The 26,193-nt window shown below is 36.6% G+C and overlaps 1 protein-coding gene across 1 annotated transcript in view; it reads left to right on the top strand.

Annotated features, from left to right (window-relative positions):
- The window catches only part of ADAMTS16 (ADAM metallopeptidase with thrombospondin type 1 motif 16), a 79,553-nt gene that overhangs the window by 30,840 nt on the left and 22,520 nt on the right, over positions 1 to 26,193 (top strand). Inside the window, exons 12-17 of the mRNA XM_026672512.2 lie at positions 5,213 to 5,361; positions 7,529 to 7,701; positions 8,847 to 8,977; positions 12,668 to 12,791; positions 15,172 to 15,416; positions 18,046 to 18,184. Of these exons, the coding sequence (XP_026528297.2) occupies positions 5,213 to 5,361; positions 7,529 to 7,701; positions 8,847 to 8,977; positions 12,668 to 12,791; positions 15,172 to 15,416; positions 18,046 to 18,184 (961 nt within the window). The remainder of the gene's footprint in view (positions 1 to 5,212; positions 5,362 to 7,528; positions 7,702 to 8,846; positions 8,978 to 12,667; positions 12,792 to 15,171; positions 15,417 to 18,045; positions 18,185 to 26,193) is intronic.

Genomic DNA, 26,193 nt, shown 5'->3' with positions numbered 1-26,193 from the left:
CAAAACTATTGAGTCATTTGACTCCAGACAAGATTTCAAGGATATATCATAAACAAGGCACATGTCAAGTTGAATGCAGACAGACTCAGTTTAAACTTTCACATCAAAGCCAGTGTATACTTTTAGGTTAAATGGGGTGTAATCCTGACTGACAGTCCCAAGAGAAGTGCTGTGTGTGAGTGTGTGTGTTTGTCCAAGAATAACAGACAGGAACAATCAATCTCAAACAAATGACTTCATTTATAAATCAGATAGCATGCACAATCTCTTTGCTTTCTTTACTATGTGCACATTTACTATTTTAACATGTCACTTGCCATAAATCATTCTCATAAATATAAGGGGATACAATCTAGAACAATAACATAAAATCTGACAAGATGACTGTAGATAGTCTCTTTGAAATATAAGATTCTAAACACAGTCCCTTGGTCCAAGGAGGAAAAAAAGCCATGAATCTAATATGAAAGCAGGCTACTGTATTCACCTAAATGTTCACCAAATACAGAAGTTGCCTCTCAGAACTATACTCTTTTCAGAAGGCACCCTTTTGAATATGCAACCAAACAAACACTGAATAGCACCCATTCAGGTGTGCATCACATTCAAATTCAATCTGATACGCATGCAAAATCCTGCTTCTCTGCATGGTTTATTATCTCTGTTCAGAATCAAAAATATTCCCAACAATGGTTAAATTAAAAAAAAGAATATGTTAAATGACTTATTTTGTTGTGAATGAAAAGTGTCTTTTCCAGCAAGGTGAATAAGATAGGTATGGTACACCACCAGCTCCTTCTGTTGTTCCTTCCTTTTTTGACTTTTAAGACAGAGCTTTTTTCCCATTTCACATATAAATTGATTCATTTAATTGATAAGAAGCAGAAAGTATTCAGTCTATATTCACTGTATATCTGGAAATAAAAGATTCTTATTATTTCAATGCCTAGGTATTATTATTACAAGTAATGGATAATATTGGTTGGTCCAAATCTGGTTAAGGCGGTTATATCAATATAATTTGTCAATGTGGGTTATATGTCAAATAGCAGAACATTCAGCAATTATTATTAAAAAGAATTTTTTTCATAATGTATGACAAATGTACATTTTGTATTCCAAATGTATATATTATTGCTGTTTCTAAGTGTATGCTCTTTTTCATATACAGTTTTTTAAATGTACTCTATGTTTGATTCAATTCTTGAGGGAGTATTTCATGTTTTCTTTTTCAAAACAAAAACAAAATTATAATCATATAATTTTTATATTTTTTTAAATTAATTCTAAAATTTTAACTCTTAACTTTTTAATTTTTGCATAATGTTTGATATTTTGATATTTTATTTTATATCACTCACAGTTCTGAAATTAATAGGCTAATAGTAATCAACTCTAGTCAACATCTCACTGGAATGAACTATTCCAGCCTTTTCAATCCGCTAATCTAAAGATGTGCTGAGACTTCAACTCCCCAAATTTTCAACCAACTGTATGAGACATAGATATTTTCTAAGATTTAACTCTTTTATCATTGCCTACTAAGCTGTCTTTCTAAAAGGAAAGTGAAATATAGATATTGACAGTAACACCAAAACCTCTTTTTAGACTGTGATCTAAAACCTGAAATATTTAAACTGAAATAACTCTTCAAATATAACAACAGCACTGAATAGTTAAAGACCTTAAAAAATGAATGTACATTTGAAGTGTTTTCCCAATTGTTGTTGCTTTCCTTCTTTCAATGCACTTATTGGTATTTTTAAAATGTTTATTTTTTTACATTCTTAGCAAAAGTTAGATAATATGTTAGAAGTTAGATAATATAAAATAAGTTAGATAAAGTTAGATAATATACAGTAAGATAAAGCTAGATAATATACAGTAAGACATTTATGTGTTTGCTGCATATCAAGGTATTTGTCTTTAAGAAAAATAATGTGGAGCAACAATGATTTCATTTTATTAGAAGTGATATATGCAGGTGTACTATTTTTCAGTTCTCACTTCCCAGAATTGATATTCTGGGCATTAAGTTTCGGAATAACAATACAGAACAATACAGAAATTACAGAAATTAAAATCAACATTGACCACTGTGGTCATCTTCTATTTATGCACCAAACATGACTGAAGTTGAGACAATGGCAGTAACATCTCAAATGAAGGTGTGGATATAGTGAAAAGAAATGAAGTTTTTATTGTTTTGTCCCCTGGACAAGCTGTGTGACCTTGGACATGCTGTAGTTTATCACAAAGACCAGGTGCCTCACAAGAAAACATAAATCTTCTTGCAAAAATGAACTCAACTAAACCCCAAGCATCTTAAGTTTTTAGTTATAGCTCAGCTGAAGCAGGAATTCTGAATTGTAATAAATCAGTTTAAATGAACTCTAGTTTTTCAAAACTTTTTAATTTAGAAATTGGGTATAGAACTTTTAAATTTTTGAATGTTGATTAGAAGTACTTTCTCAACATAGACATATCACCAAACATAATGCATATATTAGGACTATGTTTAGCAGCCAACATTTGTATTAATATTTGCTATTTGTTTATATGTAAACCCATCCTTGAAAGAGATGGGTAGTCTAGAAACATGACATATAAAATTAATAAATAACAAAATAAATAAATAATAAAATATAAAATTAAATAAGCCTTTTTCATGTTCTATCACAAATGCATGAAGAGTAGAAAAGTGGTATAGCTTTTATTTTAGTTGACGTCTCTTTTGTAACAATCTTCAACATGCCTTCAGGCCTGCTGTGGACATACTAGGAAGAGACTGGCACAAGTTTCTCTAAAGCTTTCAGCTCCTTCCTCACTCTAAAAAATGCCTAGTTGAGAAGCCATTTTGAAAAATTATTCTGGAAGCAATTTCCAAAAGTAAAATGATGCTTGAAAATTAACAAAACAATTATATAAAATATGTCTTATAACTCAGTGGCCCCCAACCTTTTTTGTGCCACGGCCCAGTACCGGCATCACAAAATGATCCGCGGCCCAGTACCGGCATCAGCACGCATGGCAAGGCGAGCTGAGCGACCGCCAGCCAGCCGTCCCCGCTTCTCCCGCCACCTTCAACTCCTCCTTTGTACCTTTGTCGATGGGCTTCGGGACGGCTTCGGGACGGTCGCTCGGCTCGCCTTGCCTTGGGTGCTGAAAGAATCCTCGCGCCTTAGTTTTGTTCAAGCCGCCCCCCACTTCAATGAAACTAAGGCGCGAGGATTCCTTCAGGACAAACGCCGCTTTCCAACCGGAAAAGCTCACCGGAAGCACTCATCAAAACAAGATGGCGGCGCCCAGCAAACCGGCGGCCCGGTAGAAAATGTTCCATGGACCGGGACCGGTCCGGGGCCCGGTGGTTGGGGACCCCTGTTATAACTGACTGAGGGCTTTGTTCTGCTTAGGAAACTGACTAAGAATAAAGCTGTCCCCGTCTCCCCACCCCCATTTGCAAATGTGTATGAGAACTACTTCATAGCAAGAAGTGAATAATCTGTATTTGAAATAGATTTAGAAACTGGTATCTTTTTAATAATTGCATGGCCAGAAGACTTTTTCACATGTGATGCATTTTTGTATGTACCTAAAATGAAAGTTACCATGTATGAGAAACTATTACTTTTTGAAAAGAAAATTCTTTGTTTTCACTTAGTCCCCTTCCCATTAATCCATCATGGCAACAAGCACATGAAAGGGCATTAAAGGCCATTGAAATAATGTGCATTAGGACTTCCAGGAGAATTATGGTGTTTCACAACAATGCCGGGGCTTCTGCAAACCATCCAAATGTAATTTATTTGGTCCCTGACTTCTCTAATAATTACATTGTTATTTATTTCCACTAATTCTAGACAGAAAGAACAGTGTAGAAATTTGTCTTTGATAGACAGGCTTATGGACAAATTAAGTTGTATTTGATTTGGCTTGTTGCAGGTTTATTATTAAGATCTCTGCTGGATCTAGGCAAAACTTGGACATAGATCAAGTAGAGAGCCTTAGATTGTGATATCAAGAGGAATAGAATTATTGATACTCTATTCATTAAAATTAGTCATGCATCTGCCTCTTAATACCCTCAAATTGTTTTACAACTTTTGTATGCCTTCAAATAAAGATTGTTTACACTGCGTATATTAATGCTTCACTCTCAGGGGTGTCAACAGGGAGTTGTATTTAACATCCGCTGCCAAGTTCTTTATATATATATTCAGTCACTGAAATTGAATCAGTAATACATTTTCTCTTGAATTGCTACATATTCTTGGTGATCAGAGTTAATATCCCCTCTAACTGTATTATCTCCATAAACTAATTTTGTTCTTACTAAATTTATCAGTACTTCAAAATTTGTACAAAAATTGTCAAATTTTGTACTACAGTAATTGCTGGGATCCAAACAAAATGTAGTTATTGTATGCTTAGTTTTTAGCCTTTGCTATGAACTGTTGTTCTTTTTAATGTTAGATAATTAATATTGAAGAGTTTTGCTTCCACAGATAACATTAACAATTCAAATGCTGAAAAACCAGCCTAGATTAGATTGCAGGCTTTCCAAATAAGATAGTTATACTTTTAAGACCTTGTTCTTTGAAAAGGCCACCTCACTGGAGAAATCCAATGAGTGGGGAAAAGGTGTATGAAAATAATTGTATCCTACCTGTATGTTTATTAGAGATGTAGAATTACCCTACTTGCATGTTGATTGTAACTTAAAAGTAGACTCTTCTTTAAATTAAGCTTAACTCCTGATTTCAGGAACAGGGTTCATTAATATTCTTGATAACTATCTGAAAATGATTTGCCAATCTAGTCTTATAGCTGACACAATTCACCAGACCCAAACTTTCCTGGCTTCTTTGTCAAATAAAGTTGGCTGGCTGCTTCTGTCTGATGATTATAAATTGGGTAGTAAGCTCGGTTTATTGTAGTTCTTTCACATATTACATAGCCAAAACTACGTGATGTGCTTTAAATTGGGCCATCTCAAAAACATCCAAAATCTGCAATTACTCCTGAATGTAGTAACTAATCTGCTATCAAATGCTTATAGCTGGTATGGTATTATTCCATGACTGTTCAGTGTTGGAGGCCCCCATTTTGTTTCCAAGATAATACGAAGTACTGCCAGGCCCTATATTATTTGAATTTGCAATCTATTAATAATTGCTTACTCTCACACAAACAAACTTGCTATACGTTATAGTGGTGCCGTGGTGGCCAATGTGTGAAATATGGTGATGAAGGACCAAAACCAATCCACGGACATTGGTCTGAGTGGTCCAGCTGGTCATCCTGTTCTAGAACCTGTGGAGGAGGTATATCTCATCGAGAACGAAACTGTTCTAATCCAAGGTGACTGAGTGTTTCCTTGTTTCGGGTCTAATCTAAATTTTTAAAGCTAATCATAACTATTTATGATATGAACAATTGTTTTTAAAAGTAACCCAGGATTAGGACACAATGCTGGACTTCCAAAAGATGCACTGGATCTATTTCTTTGTTGAACTAATAGTTTATTCATCTGGCCATGGATCCTCTTGTACAGAAGAGAGTGTTTTACTTGATGGCTTGTAAAGGTAGAATCTTTAATATGAAGAAATCCTGTTTTCAAAAGTAAAAAGCAGTAAGGAAATTGAAGGACTTGAGGTTAATATCTGAGAAAATGATTTAAAAAGAAGGGGTGGGATACGACAGGGTTAACTACCGGTTCGGGATTTATGAGGTTCCCTGCATGCTGAGAGCCTCACACCTGTAAATGGTCAGCAGCAGCCTCTTTTCCTGCTTTTTTAACTGCAGCTGTGCCTCATTCGGCAGCTGAAGTTGAAAAATCAGGAAATAAAGATCAGGTAAGAGCCCAGGTGGGTGGGTGGGCAAAAACATCCGCAGACATAGAACCGGTTCTATGTTTGCTGCTCTTCAGAGCTACTGGTTCTACAGAGGTGGACAGAACCGGTAGAAACCCACCCCTGCTAAACAGGCATATAAATGATCGATGCACAGGATTACAAATTTATTGTTGGTGCTGGACTCTAAATTATAAATTCTTGTGTTGAAAATCTACTCAAATGCATCCCTGTTATATTTCCCTATAATTTTAAATATAAGTTTCTATCCTTAGTTAAGTGCCTGTCCATTGCTCTACACATGCATTGTTACTTGTGAAAAGAATTAGATTCAGAGGTGTGGGTAGAATAAAGAGGCACTCACACACATTAACAGAAATAGGCTCCAAATAATCTCTGAAATGAAAATTCTTTAAATGGCACAGGAGGTTCTGTGAACAGTTATTTAAAAGCTGCGTTTCTATTTGCATTTTCAAGGGATGCATTCCGATCCTTCATTTCAGGAGTCTGCTTTGTTTAAATTTTATGCTATGCATCATTAGAAATTTGATCTCTTCAACAGACCTAGACATATTGCTTTTATTTATTTAAGGATCCCTCACATAGAGGTGCTCTTCCTACTCACCCTCCCTCCCCCTCTCCAACAAACACCATTAAAAAAAATATATATATATAAATAAATTGGTTTTGTTTTTTTCCTTGTCCTCCGTGGCGGGGAAAGGAAACGCCCCCCCCCCCCCCTTCCCTCCCCCCCCCTAATGCTAAGAACACAACTGACAATAGGGAGGGGAAAATACTTGCATTTTAGCTGAAGGTGGCACACTTAAGATACAATACACAATCCACTTTACTAAGCTTGTCATTTTGCTTTCCTTGGCCAAAGGAGCAATAGCTGAATAATATTTAACACATTCTCCCCCTCATCATGATACATACTTAACTGGAGAATATACATAGACTTAATTTCAAAAATAATGTTTCTGGGCTTTACAAGTTTCCAGAATATTTTAATGAAAGTGCAGTGAGCATAGTAAAGCTAGCTGGAGTAGAAATAGATGAGTTAATGTCGCAACCAATGCCCAGGAATAAAATTTTGCATATAATTTTTCCTTGAAGTGTATGGCTCTCCATTTCATAGAAAAAGAATCAATTCATGATGGAAAGAGAAATTCTCAATGTAGTGCAACACCAACATCACCTCTCAAAAAAATGAAAATTATGGACAGTTTAAAAAAAAATGTATTCTAGTCCTTCTCAGAGGTTTTCTGGCAAGGAAAAATGACTGTAGCAAGTACTCTGTCATTGCACCACTTGAAGGTGTTAATTTCCCAACTGTCAGCAGCCTGTGAATTGAGTGACAAATTAAGGGCAATCTTTTTGGCCTATTTCTAGATTAAGCATGCTCATATGGAAAGCAATGAGCAGAATGTGAGCAAATGGGGAACTGTCCCATGTCTCACACTGAACCTTGTAGCTTTTATGCAGACAGCAATTACTTTGTAAAACTGATTTTTAGTATAATTATATGCATATTAGGCTGATGGGATAAGAACATTTCAGTCACAAGCTTCTTCTGTATGAATGTGTCATGTATTTTCTTCAGTTTGTTGGGTTACTTAATTTGTATGTTATTAATTAATAACTGATTTGAGATAACTTTTCCATTAATGTTGTAGACCTTCGCATCGAGGGAAATTCTGTGAAGGTTCCTCTCGGATGTTGAAGCTTTGCAACATTCAGAAGTGTCCCCTAAACAGCATTAGCTTTAGAGCTGCTCAGTGTGCAGAATTCAACAGCAAGAGGTTCAGAGGATGGCACTACAAGTGGAAACCATACACTCAAGTAGAAGGTGAATTTAAATATGTTTGAAAGGGTCAGAAGAATGAAATTGCACGTGTGATAGGAACAGCCCCAGCCTCCACCTCAAGAAATCAGATCAGATGCATTCAGGCATATGACTTCAGATTGTACACATTTCTGTTTTAAATTGTGAAATGGTTCATTTTGCAAATGTAATTGTTAAACATCAAGAGAAAGTATTATATAAAGATGGCCTCTAATATTAAACATCCTATTTAGGGAGTGTTTGGGATGTTTTGGAATGCACCACCACAAGGAAAAGCATAGAAGGAAGATCACAATCTAGGGATGTTAAAGTTGTTGCCTTCCAGGAATCTCAGTAAGGGGAAAATAGGTGCATTCACACATGTTCTCTCTCCTCCCACCCCACCATCCCTCCCTCTCTCTCTGTCTCCCTCTTCCTCCCTCCCTCCCCTTTATTTAATAAAAGAAAAAAAAACTGAAAAAGAATAGAATAACCTAGGAGGAAAAGAAAAAGAATGAAAGAAAGCAATGCAAAAGCATAAGCTTTATTAATGTATATATAAGAAACGTATGTTTTAATTCTTCTCCAGAAAGAACATGGCATGAATTTGCATAATTTTCTTGGTTAATGCCATTGTAATGGTTTGCCTTTTTCCCAACAGCTTTAAAATTACAAATGCATTTTAAAATCAACACTTCAATGTATCCTTATTTAAATGTATTTATTTAAATATTTTGATATTCCATTTAAATAGCACTGAAAGCAGGATAAAAGCACTTATTCATTCATTTAGGACTTAATCCAGACAAATGTAAGCACTTCTTTAGCAAACTTATTTCATTTGGAGAATATGCATGAGGTGAAATCTCTCATCTATAAATTAATAAACACTCAGCTTTTAATTGCATCGGGCCTTTGATTTATATATATGCCTTCTTCTGTTTAGAGTTATGTTGATTTTTAAAAATCAAAAATGTAAATAATCAATAAAGTAGACAGATACAATTTATTTCAGTTACCAGGTTTACAGTTTCTAATAAACGAAAGACTTGTGAAAATTACCCCATTGGATCACTTTAGGTGACGTTATATTTATTCATATTTTACTTCCAGCTCTAGTGATGTAGAAAAAAAATAACAGAAGGCTTCTTGTTCTCTTTCCATTTCAGAACAGCATTTGTGCAAACTATACTGTATTGCGGAAGGTTTTGATTTCTTCTTTTCCTTATCAAACAAAGTAAAAGATGGGACACCCTGTTCAGAGGACAGCCGCAATGTTTGTATTGATGGTATTTGTGAGGTAATGATGAACTCAGGTACTTTTCTTTGCTGCTAATATGCATTTCATATCTCTAATTAGTATTTACAGAGCCAATTTGGTGTAGTGTTTAGGCACTAGGGTAGAAACTGAAAAACTGTTGAGTTCTAGTCCTGCCTTAGGCTTAAAACAGATGGGTAATCTTTGGCCAATCATTCTCTCTCAGCCCAAAATGTCTGGCCCAAAGTCTCTCTCTGGTTGTAAAAATAACATTGATGATGATGAGTTTTTCTGTGGACTAGGTGGTGTCAGCTTTCATAATGTCCAGCCACTGGGTTCTTTGGTGGCCTGGTTTCCTTTATAGCTAACTCTTCCAAACATAATTGTTTTCTCCAGTGAATTCCCCCACATGACATAGCCAAAATAAGGGAGATACAGTTTTGTTAGTTTGCCTTCTAGTTGCATGTCCATACTTGCTTGTTAGTCACCTTTGCTGCTTGTTAGTCACTTCTGGTGTCCAAGAAATATGCAGGAGCTTCTCTAGCACCACAATTCAGATGAGTCCATTTTCTTCCTGTCTTACTTTTTAAGGTCCAACTTTCACAACCATAGGTTGGGAACATAATAAAGTGGACCAACTTACATTTGGTTGCCAGGTTGATGTCCTGGCTTTTCCATATTTGGTTCATGTTTATCATTGCTGTGCAACCCAGTGCAACCTGACATTGTATTTCTGGGCTACATAAAAATAACATTACAAAATAGAAATAAAGGCAACTCACAAAGGAAACCAGGAGCCCACAAATGTAAAGCTGGAATTAGGAAAGCAAAAATATTAAAATGAACTGAAGTTGGTGAAGGACACTGAGAATAACAAAAATGGTTTCCATAAATATTTTCAAAATAAAAGGAAATGGCAAGAATCGATATATGCTTAGCGAAGAAGACAAAATGCTAACAGATTACAAAGAAAAGGCAAAGCTCTTCAACTCTTACATTGGTTCAGTTGTCTCCAAGAAAAAAATATGTCTGTAGCTAGAAAATTATGAAGAGCAGGAGGAAGGGCAGAAGTGAAGCTTGAGATGGATAGAAATATGGTTAGGCAATATCTTCTTACTTTGAAAGAGCTCAAATCTCTATGATCAGATGATGTTTTTCAGTTAAATCAAATATATAGAGGATACCAGGAAAAAGTTCTTGGAATATTAATTGATTCAAACTGAGAATATGAGTCAGTAGTGGAATAGGTGCAAAAAATGTAAGGTTGGATCAACAGAATTATAATTTCCAATTCTTGGGAACTAATCATTCACTTCATAGGTAGTCCTTGGCTTATGACCGGCCATTTAGTGATGGTTCAAAGTTATGACACATCCTCCGAAAGCTATTTTCAACCCAGTTTCAGAGTTCCAATGGCTGCACACAGCCCAGCAATCACATTACTACATTTAAGGTGTGTGGCAATTAGATCACCTTTATAGCCAGTTGCAGTGTTCAACAGTCACATGACTGTGATTTACTATGGTTTGTGCCAGTTTCTGGCTTTTCAGCTGGTTTCTAGCAAAAATACCATAGGAATACATTGATTTACTTACTCCTGGATTCACTTAATGCCTGTGGCATTCACTTGGTAACCACCACAATCAAAGTTAGAAAATCAGGTCGAATCACGTGAGTGCCTCAACTTATGACCTTGTGGTTTATGACAGAAATTCCAGACTCCATTATGGTCATAAGTCAAGGACTACCTGTAAACTGCTTTGGGTTTAACTTTTAAGCATCGCAACTGAAGGACAACTGAATTATAAGGAATTGGAACAGGCTCAGAGAAGGACAACAATGATATTGAGGGGTCTATAAATTAAGTCTTGTGAAGAAAGATTGAAGGAGCAGGGTACTGAGGGCATGTAATTGCATTTGTCACATACCTGAAAGATGTCATAGAAGGTCAAGACCTATTCTGTCTAATTCAGAGTGCAGGACTCAGAGAAATGGATTTAAGGTACAATGATGGATTCTTCTTCATTGGATATGTTCAAGGAAAATCTAGACAACTACCTGTCTGGGATGCTTTAATTTGGATTTGCTTTCCAAGATTTTTAATTTATAGTTTCACTTTTTAATTGCTTTGTTTATCAGCTTTGAAATTGTGTTGATTTGGATTTTTGTTGTTCTTAATTGGTATAACATAAATTTAAAACAAATAAAAATGAATTCCTGCAATGACAGGGAATTGAACTTAAGTGGCCCTTACCAGCTCTATGACTCTCTGGGTATGTAGAGGGCCAACTCTGTAGTTCTATGAACAAACAGAGAATTCATCTTTAAAATTAATAGTTATTCCCATTTATTTCACAAAAACTGCTCCTTTTCTAACTAATTCAAAGTCCAATTCAATTTCAAAGAATTTCAGAACCCCTACCATAAAATATTACATATAAACGGTCAACAGTCAATAGTGAAACTACTACATGTTTAATAGTAGAGGTTATTTAGGAAACAGCTAAGCTCTTTCCTAAATGTCCAATACCCTGCACCAAACTTTTACATAGAAGAGGCTAAAAATAAAAAATGCAAGTGTGAACCCTCTGTTACTTCAGATAACAGATAATCAGAGTTGGAAGGGACCTTGTAGGTCATCTAGTTCAACCCCCTGCCCAAGCAGGAGACCCTACACCATTTCTGATAGATGGAAGTCTAATCTCTTCTTGAAAGTCCCAAGTGATCAATAGCATCCTTCTTCTATCAATAGCATTTCTGCTAACCCTTTTCCTCAAATGTTTTTCTCTAATTTAACTATGAATTATGATGGAGGGGAAATACTCAAGAGAAATACTCATGTAATATGAGGTTATTTGGGATGAGCAGGGAATGCTGAAGGTATTAACTATTTTTCTATTAAACAGTAAAAAAAAAATGCTCAACAGTGTGTTATATTTTTTTATTATTCTTTCACATTTGGACAGCCTAAAATGGCAAGAAGAGCCAGGTAAACACTTTGAAAAGAATCACAATATAAGACATAAGACATAAGAATTTATTTACCATAAACAAAAGAATCTGAGATCTAGATCTTTGAGCTTCTATAATCGGCGGTTGATGGTATGAAGCAGAACAAAATCTGCAAACAACATCTCAAACCCGGTGTTTAAGGCATGTGGCACAGTAAAAGCACCTCGGTTGACTTCTTTGTAAGCAACGGCCCATCAAAGGAACGGCGGGTTAAATTTTGAACTAGCTGCTCAAGCCAAGAAGAGCCCCTAGCGCCAGACCTTTGGGCCTTAGCGGACGATGGTGGAGCCGGACACGAGCTGCGGACGATTACGTCCACCCCAGCTAACAGCCTTTACCACCGACCAGGAATTGGTCGGGCCCAACGCTTTCTGGAAACCATTGCCTCCACCTGCTCACACAAGAGGGGGCCACTGGGATGGCAGGACGTTTCTTTGATGGTTATCGAAAATTATAAGCAAGAGGGAGAAGCCATGTTTTAGATTTATCACGAATGAAGAGTTTTATATTAATAAAATATAAACAAATATGTAAACAATGGGCATAATACATACACATAATACAAAAATATGTAAACAAAAGATACAGGCTTTTTCTGTATAAGGCTGTACAAAAATGTTCAGCAAAATGAAATGTTTTGATCCTTATTTGTAAACCTTTAGATTAAACTACTGTATGTTACGTAACTTTGCATGCATCAAGGAAGTCCTTCTTTTGCAGGTAGTTGGCTGTGATCATGTCTTAGGCTCCAGTGCTGTAGAAGATGCTTGTGGAGTATGCAAAGGAGATAATTCAAGTTGCAGAATCTATAAAGGGCAGTACACAAAACAACACTCTACAAATCGTAAGAAGTTTTAAAATATTTTCAATACTTTTAAAATTATCTACAGAAGATTATTAGAGAAAAAATATTTCTGTGTTTATTTACAGAAAAAGGCATACATGTCTGTATAAATAAGAATGATAAAAACAAATTAAATGAGCAGTTTTATGACATCCAGCACATATGATTTACTTCCATACAACTGACAATAAAGCTGCTTTCTAAACTTTTTTGGCCTTTCTTCTCTGAAGGCAAGAAAACTACATTTACTGTGTGTCTGTGATTAAAGGTAATGACTTGTAAAAGATCTCAGCAAAGACCCACTACCCAACTGGATAAAGACATTAATGAGTCTACTGAGGAATAGAGAGGAGGATGGGGTTCAACCTTTTCAGTTTTCTTTCTTGTAAATTGGTCTGTTATTGATCATATCCTTGTGGCAGCCAAATAGGGCAGTGCTTTTTGCAGAAATTCCACATTATGCTTTCAAAAACATCAAATATGCTATCCTATGAGGTTGTAGACCCCATGTCATGCTGTAGTCTCCCTACTGTATTTCACATCTTGACTCCAAATTTCTTTTATCTCCAGATAATTCATGTTCAAATGACATGATGCTTAGTGCTCTTGGAAGTCAGTCCTTTATCATGTTCTTACCTCTCTTCCCTGCAGAATAAGAGTCAAGAACGTGGTTGATATAACACCAAGGGTGGGGATTCAAATTTTTTAACAACCAGTTCTATGGGCGTGGCTTAGTTGGTGGACGTGGCTTGGTGGTCATGTGACTGGCTGGGAGTGTCCAACTCAATATCACTCATATCGAGGCACGCATCTCCTTCCCTGGCCTCTCATGACTGTGGGGATGCTGCAACAGTCATAAGTGTGAAAAATGGTCATAAGTCACTTTTTTCAGTGCCATTGTAACTTTGAATGGTCACTCCACACAAGCAAAGTACCAGCAAAGGAGGGGGAAAAAACTCCAGAGAAGTTCCTGAGATAGGAAGTCTAGTCTTGCCAAGAATGTAATAGGGGTTAATGGAGAGGAAGTTTCTGTAAGCAACACCAGAATGTTTTCTTCCTGCCTTCCTTACAGGATTAGGCCAGTAATTTCTTCTAACAACCGGTTCTCTGAACTACTTAGAATGTTAACAACTGGTTCTAGAGAATAGGTGCGAACTGGTAGAATCCCACCCCTGTATAACACTGCTCAAGGCCCAACATCATTGCTTGGTGTCCTATCTACTTCTTAGGTGAAAATAGGCTATGAGCTTATATGTTGGTTTCAGTCTTTAAGATAGTAGAAAGACTTGCTATTGTTTTTCAAGGATCTCCAAGACCCAGCATCCTTTTGAGAAAAGTCTGTATTCTTCAGGTACAGAAACAGTATGGGAATTCTTCTCAATGTTTCATCTGAAGTTTATGTGCCCAGCAAGATGATGACTCTACAGTACTGTTATTTGAAACTTCAGGAGTAGATGGCGTGTTATCCTATTCAGAACATCACACTTTCAAAACACAGAGAAATCTAGGTCAGGTTGGCCTCAAATGAAACACTATGTCTCAGTGTTGAAAAAACAAAGGGCAGGCGTTTATCCCACTGCAACACAATTGGTATTGCTTATATCTCATTGTTAGTGTTTATCTACTTGAGATAACAGCCTATTTTCAAGGAGGATTATTTTTCCCAGCAATGTGGCACTTCTTTCTAGTTTTTGCTTTCCAGTGTTTAACTCAGAAAAAAAGTTAATTCAATATGCATGTCTGTGTCCTTGTTTCAGGCTGTAGGATCAGGGGTGAGAGGAAATGTGGCCAAGACTTCAGAAATAGATTTCTCAGGATTTATTTTATTAGATCCTTTATCCTCATGTAGACTCTACATCTTCTTGGAAAGGAATTTATCTGGAGGACAGTAACAATCACAACAATCAATGTCAATGTCCTATGCTTAAAGATGTCTGAATTCATACAGTAGAAATACTGTATGAATTCTTGAGCTAAAGAGATGATTCTGGAGAAGCTGTGAAGCAACAGTTACAAAAACCTACTTTAAGCCTGGGAAATGAAGAAAGCATTGTGAAGAAATTTAAACTTGCACTGCCCTAAGTCCTTGGGACATAAGAGGGAGGGAATGGAAAACATTTCTCTTGGGTCAACAGTTTTGGCCCTCTGCATGCCTAAAGCTGCAGTTCTGAGTATATCTCTCAGTGAACTCTCGACTACATACAGGATTTAATATTACAAAATAATTACATCATGATGTCTTCACTTTAAGTCTCCAAATTCCTAGCAGAAACCTACATTGGGGGTTAATATATGTTTATTTACTTATTTCTTAGAGTCCACAATTTCATCTGGACCTGGCTATTGCATTATGGAGTGTCTTTCTTCTTCCTTTATCTAGAGTACTACACTTTAGTCACAATCCCTGCTGGAGCAAGAAGCATTAATGTATATGAGATGAATGTATCCAACTCCTATATTGCAGTTCGCACTTCCAGTAAAAAGTACCACCTTAATGGTTATTGGACTGTTGACTGGCCTGGAAAATACAAATTTGCTGGGACTCTATTTGTCTATCGAAGACCATATAACAACCCAGAGACATTAAGTGCTTCTGGACCCACAAATGAGAGTATTATAATAGAGGTAAGTGATATTATTACGTAATGTTGTTCACTGTGTAAAAGTAATTAGAATTCCTGAAGGACTCATTTTTTTTATTATGTCGACTGAGAAGTCCAAGACATGGATAATGCAGGTTAACAAAACCTAATCTCTGTTTATAGCCTCTCCATTGTGATTCACTCTGGAACAGTCATAATACAATACTGAAATATAACATTTTGAATAAGGAGCATAATTTTATTAGGCTTCATAGCTCTGTTCCTACTTCCTGAAATGAGGACCTACTGCAGCTTAACCTATACTCTAGCAAGTCATGGATATTTATAACTGACATTATGACTTTGTCTCTGAATTTGCAGTGTAGTCAAAATACAAGCTTCAGCAATTCCTAATGTTCTCTTATAAATATTACATTGATTTTATACAGACCTAGAGAAGAACTTAACTGCTTTCCTGCTACTTCTAGATCAAAGCTCACTGAGAGGTGAGAATGAGGTCACAAAGAATAGAAAAGGAATCTGATAGTTTGTACGCCTTTACATGTTGTTGGAATGCAATTAATGAATAATAGTTAATCTTGGAATAATTTAAGTTGTCCCCCATTATGATAATTTATGTTTAATTTCAATTAAATAGAATAGAGTATACTTACAGTATTCATTTGATATGAAAAGACTGGGGATATCTATGGACAAAATCTCAAAACAAACAAAAGATAAATTAAAAAGAGCATTCAAGTAAAAAGGGAGGGAGGGAATTAGTTCCTACTCTAAAATCCCCAGAAGTATGGGACAACTTATATTATTCCAAGGGAACATAGAACATTGAAGCTGAAATGTTGAACCAAGAGCAGGGGTATTATTTTCCAAAACACAGTTCTGAGTAACATTTCTGATTTTTCTTTTCCTCACCTTCCAAACAAAACAACAAAATGACCCTAAATTATTCCCAGAAGCTTATATAGAAAAATACAAAGTAAAATGTGCCCCACAAAAATGACAGAATATGTTTGATAAATACGTTAATATAGTAGCAGCTATATTGTAAGATATGTTGTGATTTCAGTAATTAATGAAATAGTCAATTAAAATTCTGTCATGAATGTTCAGGAGTGATTAGGTCCTTCTTATAAACAATTTGGATTTGGGGAAGGGGATATACTTCTCTATTCCTGCTGTATCTACCATCATTAATTTATGACCTAACTGCTCTACAATTCAGAGATTAACTATCTTTCTATCTGCAAACAACAGTATTGATTCTGCTAAAATGACAATGTGTTTATCTTATAATATAGTTGATACTAAATTCCCCAACAAGTTAATTAACGGTTGTAGTTAAATCATAACTGGAAACTGAATCTTCTTTCTTGTTTTGTTTTCTTTCTTTAGTTATCTGTGCAAGGTACACAAATTCCATCTCATGTTGTCCTCCTGGCATAGCAACTCCTATGCCAATTCCTTTTCAATGGTCCTGAGTCACCTTGGAACATGCATTTCTTCAACAGTCTGCGTGACTCTAATTCCCACATAGCATGCCATCATCAAAAGAATACAAATATTTGGGAGGTTGTTGCTGTCAATTCATTTATTTTCGTTGTGCATATTACTTTAAATACCAAAAACAACTTGCCATAGCTTTTATTGAAATGGCAGACTATAAATAAATCTACCTTATTAGAAGGGATATCCTAAATCAATGCCTCTAAAATAAAGTAAAAAAACAGTTCCATCCATTTCTTGTTCAGTGCTAAACAACTGGATGATTAGTCAAACTTGCACTTACTGAGTAAGCTGTGCTTATGGGTAATGACCTCCTTCAGGCATAGCCAATTAGATATTCAACACATTCCCATGAACCGAGGAACTGTAATAGAAGAAAAGAATTCATTAGTCAGATCTAAAATTGTGAACAGACAGGACAGATTCCAATGACATAAGTTTTTATTTGTAAAAAAGACAGTAGTTTATATAGCTCAAGACATTCTCCATGTCATGATGTGATCTCAGGCAAGATGTGCTGCCCGTGAAATAAAAATGTCAGGGTCAGATGATGTGGAGCCCAAATTTCTGCCCCATATCATTTGAATCCCTCTATGGTCTCAAGCTCTAACAAGCAGTTATTGGCTAGTAAGGTGAACTTTCTCATCCTGAGTGTTAAGAGTTTCATCCACTGGTCAGTACCTCTTCTCCAGAATGCTGCTGCCAATTTGAATTATTCCATCCTCCCAAGACTAATGAAAAGAAGCATTTATGGATCACCCACAACATTTCTGATTAGCCACATGATGATCAAATAGTTTAATTTTATACACATATACTTAAGTATAAAATTTGTAGATGGGATATTTACTAGTTTGTGTTGATGGACCAGGTCTAGCCACACTTGCCCTACTTTGCTAAGCAAATCCATTTTCTTTGAACTAAAGGAGACAAAATCAGATCCTTATTTCTATTCCAGAGATTTATGCATTTTGTAGTTACACAAATATTATAATTCTCTAGATTCACCTCAGTTCTACCTGAGTCATTCCAGATATTTTCAAATGTTGTATATATTTACCTGGCCAGGAATTCCTTATTATGGAAGCTTTTATAATTTAGCACACACTAACCATGAACTGATAGCTTCCTTTGTTTCCTTTTGTCAGCTTCTCTCACAAGGGAAAAACCTAGGAATTGCATGGGAATATTCTCTTCCTAAAGTGGAAACCAAAAGAACACATATATTAAAACACAACTATACATGGGCCATCATCCGTCCTAAATGCTCAGTCTCATGTGGAGCAGGTAAGGTATATCTGAAATGTTTTAAAATATAGTTTTATTGCAGACTGTAAGTTGTCCCATTTTCAGAAATCAGGCCTTCCACGCACATTCGTTGATTCTGAAGTATAGTCCACTTGGATAGTAATATCCTTAATGAGCTATTTATTTAAACTACCTCTGAAGTTTTATCTTAAATATTAGAAACAAATGGGAAGACACCTGATATTTTGTTATGCTGATCATTTTTGTTAACAAACCGAAAAGATAATACCAATGCACCATACTTCTAGAAACTTAAAATATTTTCACATGCCACCCCAATACTACCTTGTGAATGGGAAATTAATGACAAAAATTAAACAGTGTATGAATGTCTGTATACCATAATAATTTTTAATAAAGATTATAACAGTAAAAATGAATACAAACTAAGAAGGTAGAAAAATAAAAAGGAAGTAGAAATGCAGAAAAGAAAGGAGACAAGGAAGAAAGAGAAATACAAAAGAAGATAAAATAAGAATACAGTACAGTAAAGAAATACACATACACACACATACAGAAGTGACTTCTTACCTTCATCAACAGAAGTATAAATAATTTTAGTAACTTATCATGTCTTAAAATACAACAAAGGGTTTCTTCTTTCCCTATCTCATCTCTGATCTACAAACAAATCCACAAAGCATTGTCATTTCAGTCCTGGTGTCAACGGAAAAAAAAACTCGCCCAGTGCTCTCAAACATATCCATCCAAAGATTTCTAATAGCTAAAAGCAGTTAATACGCAATTTCCATATATATGTGGAGATTGAAAAAAATAAGTAGCTTCTGATCTTCTTTAGAGCAGTTATAAATGCAATTATATTTTTGCCTCTTTATATAAAGTTACATCATGAATGTCTTCCTTCTATAACCTAACCTACATAACCATAAATCGTAATTTCATTTTTCTGTTTTATGCCAAAAAGTCTATGAGGTATTTCCAATAACAAGAAATGTTCATAAGTGATTAGAGGAGGTAATATGCTAAGTAGTGTCCTTTCTTGGTTTGAGCAAGATTGTTCATCTCACAGAACTCTATTCACAGAGGTCACTGATCTTATGGTCTCCTTGTGAGCTGTCTGGAGCACTTGTGGATGATTTCAATTCCTCCACTTGTCCATAGAGGTTTCAAAGAACCAGTTTACTAGCCAGTTCTTCATCTGCTGCAATTGTTGGGACCACTTTTCATGGAGAAATCTTCAGTCTGCTATTTCTTATCTGGAAGTCCAAAACTAAAGAGTACTTCCCAAAAGGATTTACAAGTAGTTGTTTTTTATTCAACATAATGATAACTTTGACTGGGTCTGGAGTGGAAATAATCTGAAATACTTCATATGTGCATCTATTTATATTGTATCTACCTACCATGTATCTAAGGTGTATCTATTGATCTATTTAGCTGGGGCAAAATTTTGAGTTTTGGATTCAAGGTCAAAACTAGATTTTTGTTATTCTTCAAAAGACAGCAATTTTCTTTTTTGTTTTATGTTACTAAAGAAGGCAATTAAAGGACTCTGTTTTGTTTAAGATATAATAATGCAAAAGATGATGAGCTTTACTAGATGGTAAAACCGGAAGTTCAAAATGACTCCTGAAATAGTTAGCTGCTTTCTTCTGTTCCAGGGTAATATCCCCCAAATTATTGCCTTTCAGATGTATTAGTTTACAACTCTTGTCATTGCTTTGTGGACTGAGATGAAGGGAGCTAAAGTTTGATCTAATCTGAAAATATGGTGGGAAAATCCCCATGAAGATACATGGTTATATTATCCATTTGAGATGCTGTCACCTAGACTAGTCTGGGTAACTACCAAGGGTTGACAAAATGAAAATTACATTGTTAGAGGCCAGAATCAACTCAGCTGTCTGTTTATGGGGAGATAATCTGCCACTGCTTGTTCTGTGTAAACATCTGCCATCTGGAGAATGAAGAGGTGATGTCATGTAAAAGGTAAAGGTCAAAATGACTGTGATCCTTAAAAACTGAAGCTGATTGTTGTCTCAGCAGCTTCAATACAGATACGTCTGCCTTTGACCCAAGAGAGCTACGGTTGTCAAACTGTAGCAAGATTTTAAAGTGATCATTTGCCTTTATTCAATCTTTCCTTTTTAATCTCATTTTAGATTTTTTTTTATTTATATGTATGTGTTAATATCACCTGGATAGATTTATTAGATAACCATTACTAAATTACTTATTGTAAGGCTGGAATTAAATGCTTAATAGGCAGTGTTCTTGCAGAAAATTTCTGCTGCAAGTATAAAAAGAATGGCAAAAAGCAAATGAGAAAAGGTGTTCCTTCACCTTGAGCCCAATTTGTTTTGGATTGTAATAAAAATCTCCTCCCCTCCCTCAAAGCCAAGTAGGAAGTTGCAATGGGCAAACAATGGAATGGGATGAGTTAAATGCACACACATTTCTTCAATGAAGAAGCACAGCTGGACACACTGACAGCTGGATATTTATTGTTCCAAGTATTTTATCCGTTTGTTTTTTTCTTTGTCAACTTTAGCTTCCAGAGATCTACTCATTTCAATAAAACGTAGGTCCACTTATGCAATTCTGACCTTTGCAAATTGTAGCAATGTGCATAACTCAGTGCTAATCATTTTTAGATTGTTTGTTCATTCATCTCAATAATTGTATGATGTTCTAGTCAACACTTCAGACAGAATAGAGATGGATAACTTTTTTGTTGTCTGAGAGGTGCACTTAATACTGCTTTCTGGCCAAGTATTATCTGGTATTGTTTTCCCAGCTTTAATGATACATTGGGTGGAGAATGTGACAATTATGTGAAAGTGAGTAGGGCAGAATTTTCTAAAAAAAATCATCTAAGAATTATTTAAAATCAAAGCAGTGTCTTTGATATACTTAAGCAAGCATTGCATGTAATTTTAACAAGGAAAAGTTACAAGTCACACAATGGCCTTCATAATCACTCCACTAGATTTAAAAATAGTCATGGAAACAATTCTAGAATCCAGATGACAACTGAGTTACAGTTTATTAGATGGAGCTTCATTTGAACGTAGTCTTATCCTATATCACATTTTACAAACATTCAGGGGAAGAAAGGGCTCCTGAAATCATAAAATATGGACCATCATTTTTAAAAATGATGGTCCATATTTGATGATTTCAGGAGCCCTTTCTTCCCCTGAATGTTTGTACATACTTTGGGGCGGGGGAATCTTCAAATCAGTCAGATAAAGGAATTCCCTTTTCTTTAAATGGTTTGGAGAGTTTTAAATAAATGAATGAATGCAGTGAATGAAAAAAGGAGATATATATAAACTGGCTAAAATGGCTACTGCATATAAGGAAAATCTCTATAAAATGTTTTATAGGTGGCATTTGCCACCGGAAAGACTGGCAAAAATGTCTAGCAATATGTCCGCTAAATATTGGAAATCAGGGGTGGGATTCAAAAATCCCAGCAACTGGTTCACTGCCCAGTGGCCGGGTGGGCGTGGCCATGGTGGGCGTGGCTACCAGAACTTCCTGGACAGCCATTTTTCACCTTCCCCAGGGTCTGGAAGCTTCCCTTGGGCCTCTGGGAGGGTGAAAATGGCCTCCCCTGGGCTCCAGAGTGCCTCCAGAAGCCAGAAATAGGCCCATTTCTGGACTTCCAGAACATGGTTCGGCTGTTTTTTGCCTTCCCCAGAGTCCAGAAGCTTCCCTTGGGCCTCTGGGAGGGTGAAAACAGCCTCCCCAGGCTCTGGAGGGCCTCTGGAAGCCAGAAACAGGCCCATTTCTGGACTTCTGGAACTTCCAGTTCAGCCCGTTTTTGCCCTCCTCAAGCCTCCATGGGGACCTGCATCCAAAACAGGCCATGTGGAGACTCCTGGGAGGGGAGGGGAGGGGAGCGGGGCCAACCGAGCAGTTCAACTACTGGTTTGACGAACTAGATATAAATTTAACATCCGAACCAGTCCAAACCGGTAGAATCCCATCCCTGTTGGAAGTGTAATCAGATCACAGGTTCATATGTAGTGGACTTGTATGAAAGCAAGTAAATATTGGATGAAAATACATACATGGTTGGAAAAGATGATTAAGCAACATATAGATCTGTAGCCAGAAATATTTTTGTTGGTTATATTGCCAGAGGGGTATGATAAAGGGATTATATATTTAGTTTTTCATGTATCGACAGCAGCAAGGATTGTATTTACACAATATTGGAAAAATGAGAACTGTACAGAGATGGATAAATTGACATTAAAAATAAAGGATAAAGAGAACACAAAATATTACTTAACATGGAATAGATTTTATGAGTGGTTAGAGAAAAGAGGTGAAAATTAGGCGAAGAAAGATTACTGCTATGTATGAATTAAATATAAAGAGGGTTTATAATCATAGATATGCTAATATAATCAACAGAACTATAAATAAGCTAATACAGAGAGAAATCTAGTCAAAATTATTCTGTTATACCATTAGTATTGTTATCAGTATATATGTTAATATTTCTGTATGTTTTTACTTTGTTTTTCTGTAAATGACAAGCCCGGACAATACATTGCATTCAAAATGTTTATGAATATAAAAAACATATACTAAAGAAAAAGAGAAAGAGAGAGAGAGAAAAGGAGATATAATTAAAAGAATAATTGAGACAGATGGAACAAGAAAGTAAGAAGCAGGAACTCCTAGTATTCCTCACAATGTTAATTCCCTCCTTTTTCTCCCTTCTTCTATGTTTTGAACCAGTATGGAAATTGCCACTTAAATGTGATCTTTTATGAAATTTGTAACTAACCTGGCAGTATCATCCCAGACTAATTTCAAATATCTTGAGAATTACCTTGAGGTAAGATGGTTAGGCCATACATTTTATAAATGAATAAATAAAATAATCAATGAATGAATAGGTTTTTTAAATTGCAAAATACATCACTACCTTCCAAAACTTACTCTAAATATTAGGATGCTTCCTTGCAGCTATGGGAAAGCAAAACTGGTTTCAACATACCAGCCATATTTTAAATAATGTATCCATTACAGCTGGAAACCAGACAGTTGAGAAGACAATAAATCATATTCTTTTATTATGATCATAGATCAGATATAAATTGGGACAGCAACTCCCACTCTCAAGACATGGGACACTCTGGTTTAATAAATCTTTTTAAGATTCTCTTTATACCTTAATGCCAAAGAGTTAAGAATTTGTGTACCTGTAATAGATGTGCAGAATTCATCCTTGCTGAAATTCTTTGGCTGTAACTGCTAAAAAAGCCAATGTGGCCCTAGACTACATCAACAGAGGGATAGTATCAAGATTGCATGAAGTGTTAGTAATACTTTCTACTGCTTTGGAAGACCACACTTGGAATATGGTATCCAGTTTTGGTCACCGTGATACAAAAACTATTTTGTGGCTCTAGAAAGAGTGCACAGAACAGCAAAAAAAAATAATGATTAGGGGACTAGAGACTAAAACATGTGATGAACAATTACAGGAAATGGTTATGCCTAGTCTCTAGCAAAGAGAAGCGCTAGGGCTGACATGATAGCAGTCTTCCAACATCTAAGGGAGTAAATCTACTCTCCAATACACCTGATGGTGGGATAAAAATGGATGGATGGAAGTTTATCAAAGAAAGATCCAATCTTGGACTAAGGAGAAATTTCTTGAGAGGGAGAACAATTAATCAGTGGAAAGGCTTTGCCTCCAGAAGTTTAGTTGCTCCATCCCTAGAGAGTTTTAAGAAGAGATTGGACAGCCATTTGTCTGGAATTGCTTAAGCAGGGGGTGGACTCGAAGACCTCCAAGGTCCCTTCCAACTCTATTATTCTGTTTCTGATCATCTTCAGTAACATTTGAAGTTACTTTATGCAGTAATTAGTAGCATAACTAAAAAATGCATACCTACCTGCAATAAACCTTACATGCTTGTGTTCTGTATTCAGTGTTGTTATTACTAGTGAGGAACTGTCAGTTATGAAGCAATAAAGTACAGATACATTGATAAAGCACTAAGCTACTTTTAGGTTTCACAGATCTGTTGTAAGGATAAATAAATAATAATAACTGGAAACTCTTTGAGTAGCAGCAATTATTTATATTACTGTTAAATACTGTTATTTGCCTTCTCAGTCCAGAAGACGAATGAGCAGAGCCCATGTGAGCTTGGAGTCTGATTTATTTGACAAACTAAATGGTTGCTGTTGCCTTCTTCCCAAGCTTGCTTCTCAGGGCAATTCAGAGTCACTCACCTTGCTGGGAAGACGACATGCTGCCAGCTATTTTCTGAGCTTCTTGTTAGTCACTGCACAGACAGCATGTGATGGGCAGGTCCATAAAATGCATGACTAAGTCGTCTGGACATCTGGCAAGCCATATATTATGTAACTATCAAAAATATCAGAGTCTGCACCGGGAGACTACATTGGTAAAGAGGCTGATAATAGAACTAACATAAATTGTAGAAACATCTGAATGTTAAAGAACCACCAATGCCTCACTCACTATTTTGTATTAGTACATTGATATAAATTTATATCAGTCACGCAAAATGTTATGAAATAAAAATGTACATACACTAAGAAATCTGTAAAGAAGATGATAAACTTCATAGTTTATCAAAGGGATAAACGTTCATTAGAAGGGTTGTATGAATGGGGAAAGCCCCACAATAGGAGAGAAGTTGACGATAAAAGCTGAGGAGAGTGAGAGTAAGCCTGCCACATGGATCACCATACCCACCTTAGAAATCTGAAGTGGTTCCCTTCAGGCAAAGTCTCCCTGGTAGCCATTTTTACTATTGAAACAGGTTTGGAGGATAAAAAAACAGGGGAGTATGAGTATTCATGTTTAGAGAGGACTTGAACTCTGTGGAGAAAGGACCAAATAATGACAATTGATTTTCTTCCAGTTAATGTCAACATTGCTTGCTCCATCCCATCGTTTCTTTCTTCTTCTTAGATTCTGTAACTATAATATGGTCAGTACCTGCAGTGGGAATCCTTGAAAGATTAAACACAAACTTGAACTGTAGGAGCTGAATAAGATGGAGAAGTGGAATGGTAATAATTCTGCCCATCAGCCCATCATCTATCTCATCCTGAGGCTGTTTGCATAAACTTTGTGAAACTATATATAGCGGGATGTAGATTTAAACACATTGATGAAATGGGTCAGACATTCCTTCAGACTAGCAGTGTGCTTTTACAAATTTTACGAGGGTTGATCACTATGTAATCTCTCCGTATATTCTAAGGCAGTGGTCCCCAACCTTTTTTGTACCAGGGACCGGTTTCAAGCAGAAAATTTTTGCAAGGACCGGGGGGGGGAGGAGAGAAGGGGAGGGGCTTTTCCTGTCGCCGCAGCTATTCCAACGCCCGTTTCACCCCCACCCCCCACCCCGCCCGCCCGCTTCAATCCACAGTGTCCCGTTCTGCCTGCCTGCCTGCCTGCCTTAGTTTCTGGTTGTTTGGGAGCAGCTTCGGCTGAGAATAATAACTATTCGCTCTTTTACTCAGCGAAGCTGTTCGATTCAACCATTAACGAAGGCAGGCAGGCAGGCAGAACGGAGCACTGGGTTGAATCCAGCGCGGGCGGGCGCAGTGCGGGGCGCGCTGGCGGGCGGACGGGGTGGGGTGGGGGAGAAGCGGGCGCTTGGCGACAGGAAAAGCCCCCTGCTTCTTTGAAGCAGTTTCTTCCTGTGCTGGTGGAGGAGCGAGAGAGAGACTGAGAGAGCTGACCCAGAGAGAAGGACAGGCTTGGTTGCTTCCTCCCTCCCCTTCTTTCATTTGTGTCCTTGATCCCCGATCCCAGCAGCATTCACCGAAGGTGAAGAAAGCCTTCATTTTTTAAAAAAAAATTCTTTGCGGCCCGGTAGAGAGTGCTCCACGGCCCGGTGCCGGTCCGCGGCCCGGTGGTTGGGGACCCCTGTTCTAAGGCATAAAAATGTACGCAGATTTGCAAAGAAAAAAATCTCTAAATTGGAGTCACAGCTTCATAGAATAAAGCAGTT

Source organism: Notechis scutatus, chromosome 3 (genome assembly GCF_049901735.1).
Source record: "Notechis scutatus isolate UNSWTSFEM ecotype Mainland chromosome 3, rNotScu1.2, whole genome shotgun sequence".
NCBI classification, from domain to species: Eukaryota; Metazoa; Chordata; class Lepidosauria; order Squamata; family Elapidae; genus Notechis; species Notechis scutatus.
The sequence above is the reverse complement of the archived record's forward strand: the minus strand, read 5'-3'. Positions and strand labels throughout refer to the sequence as shown.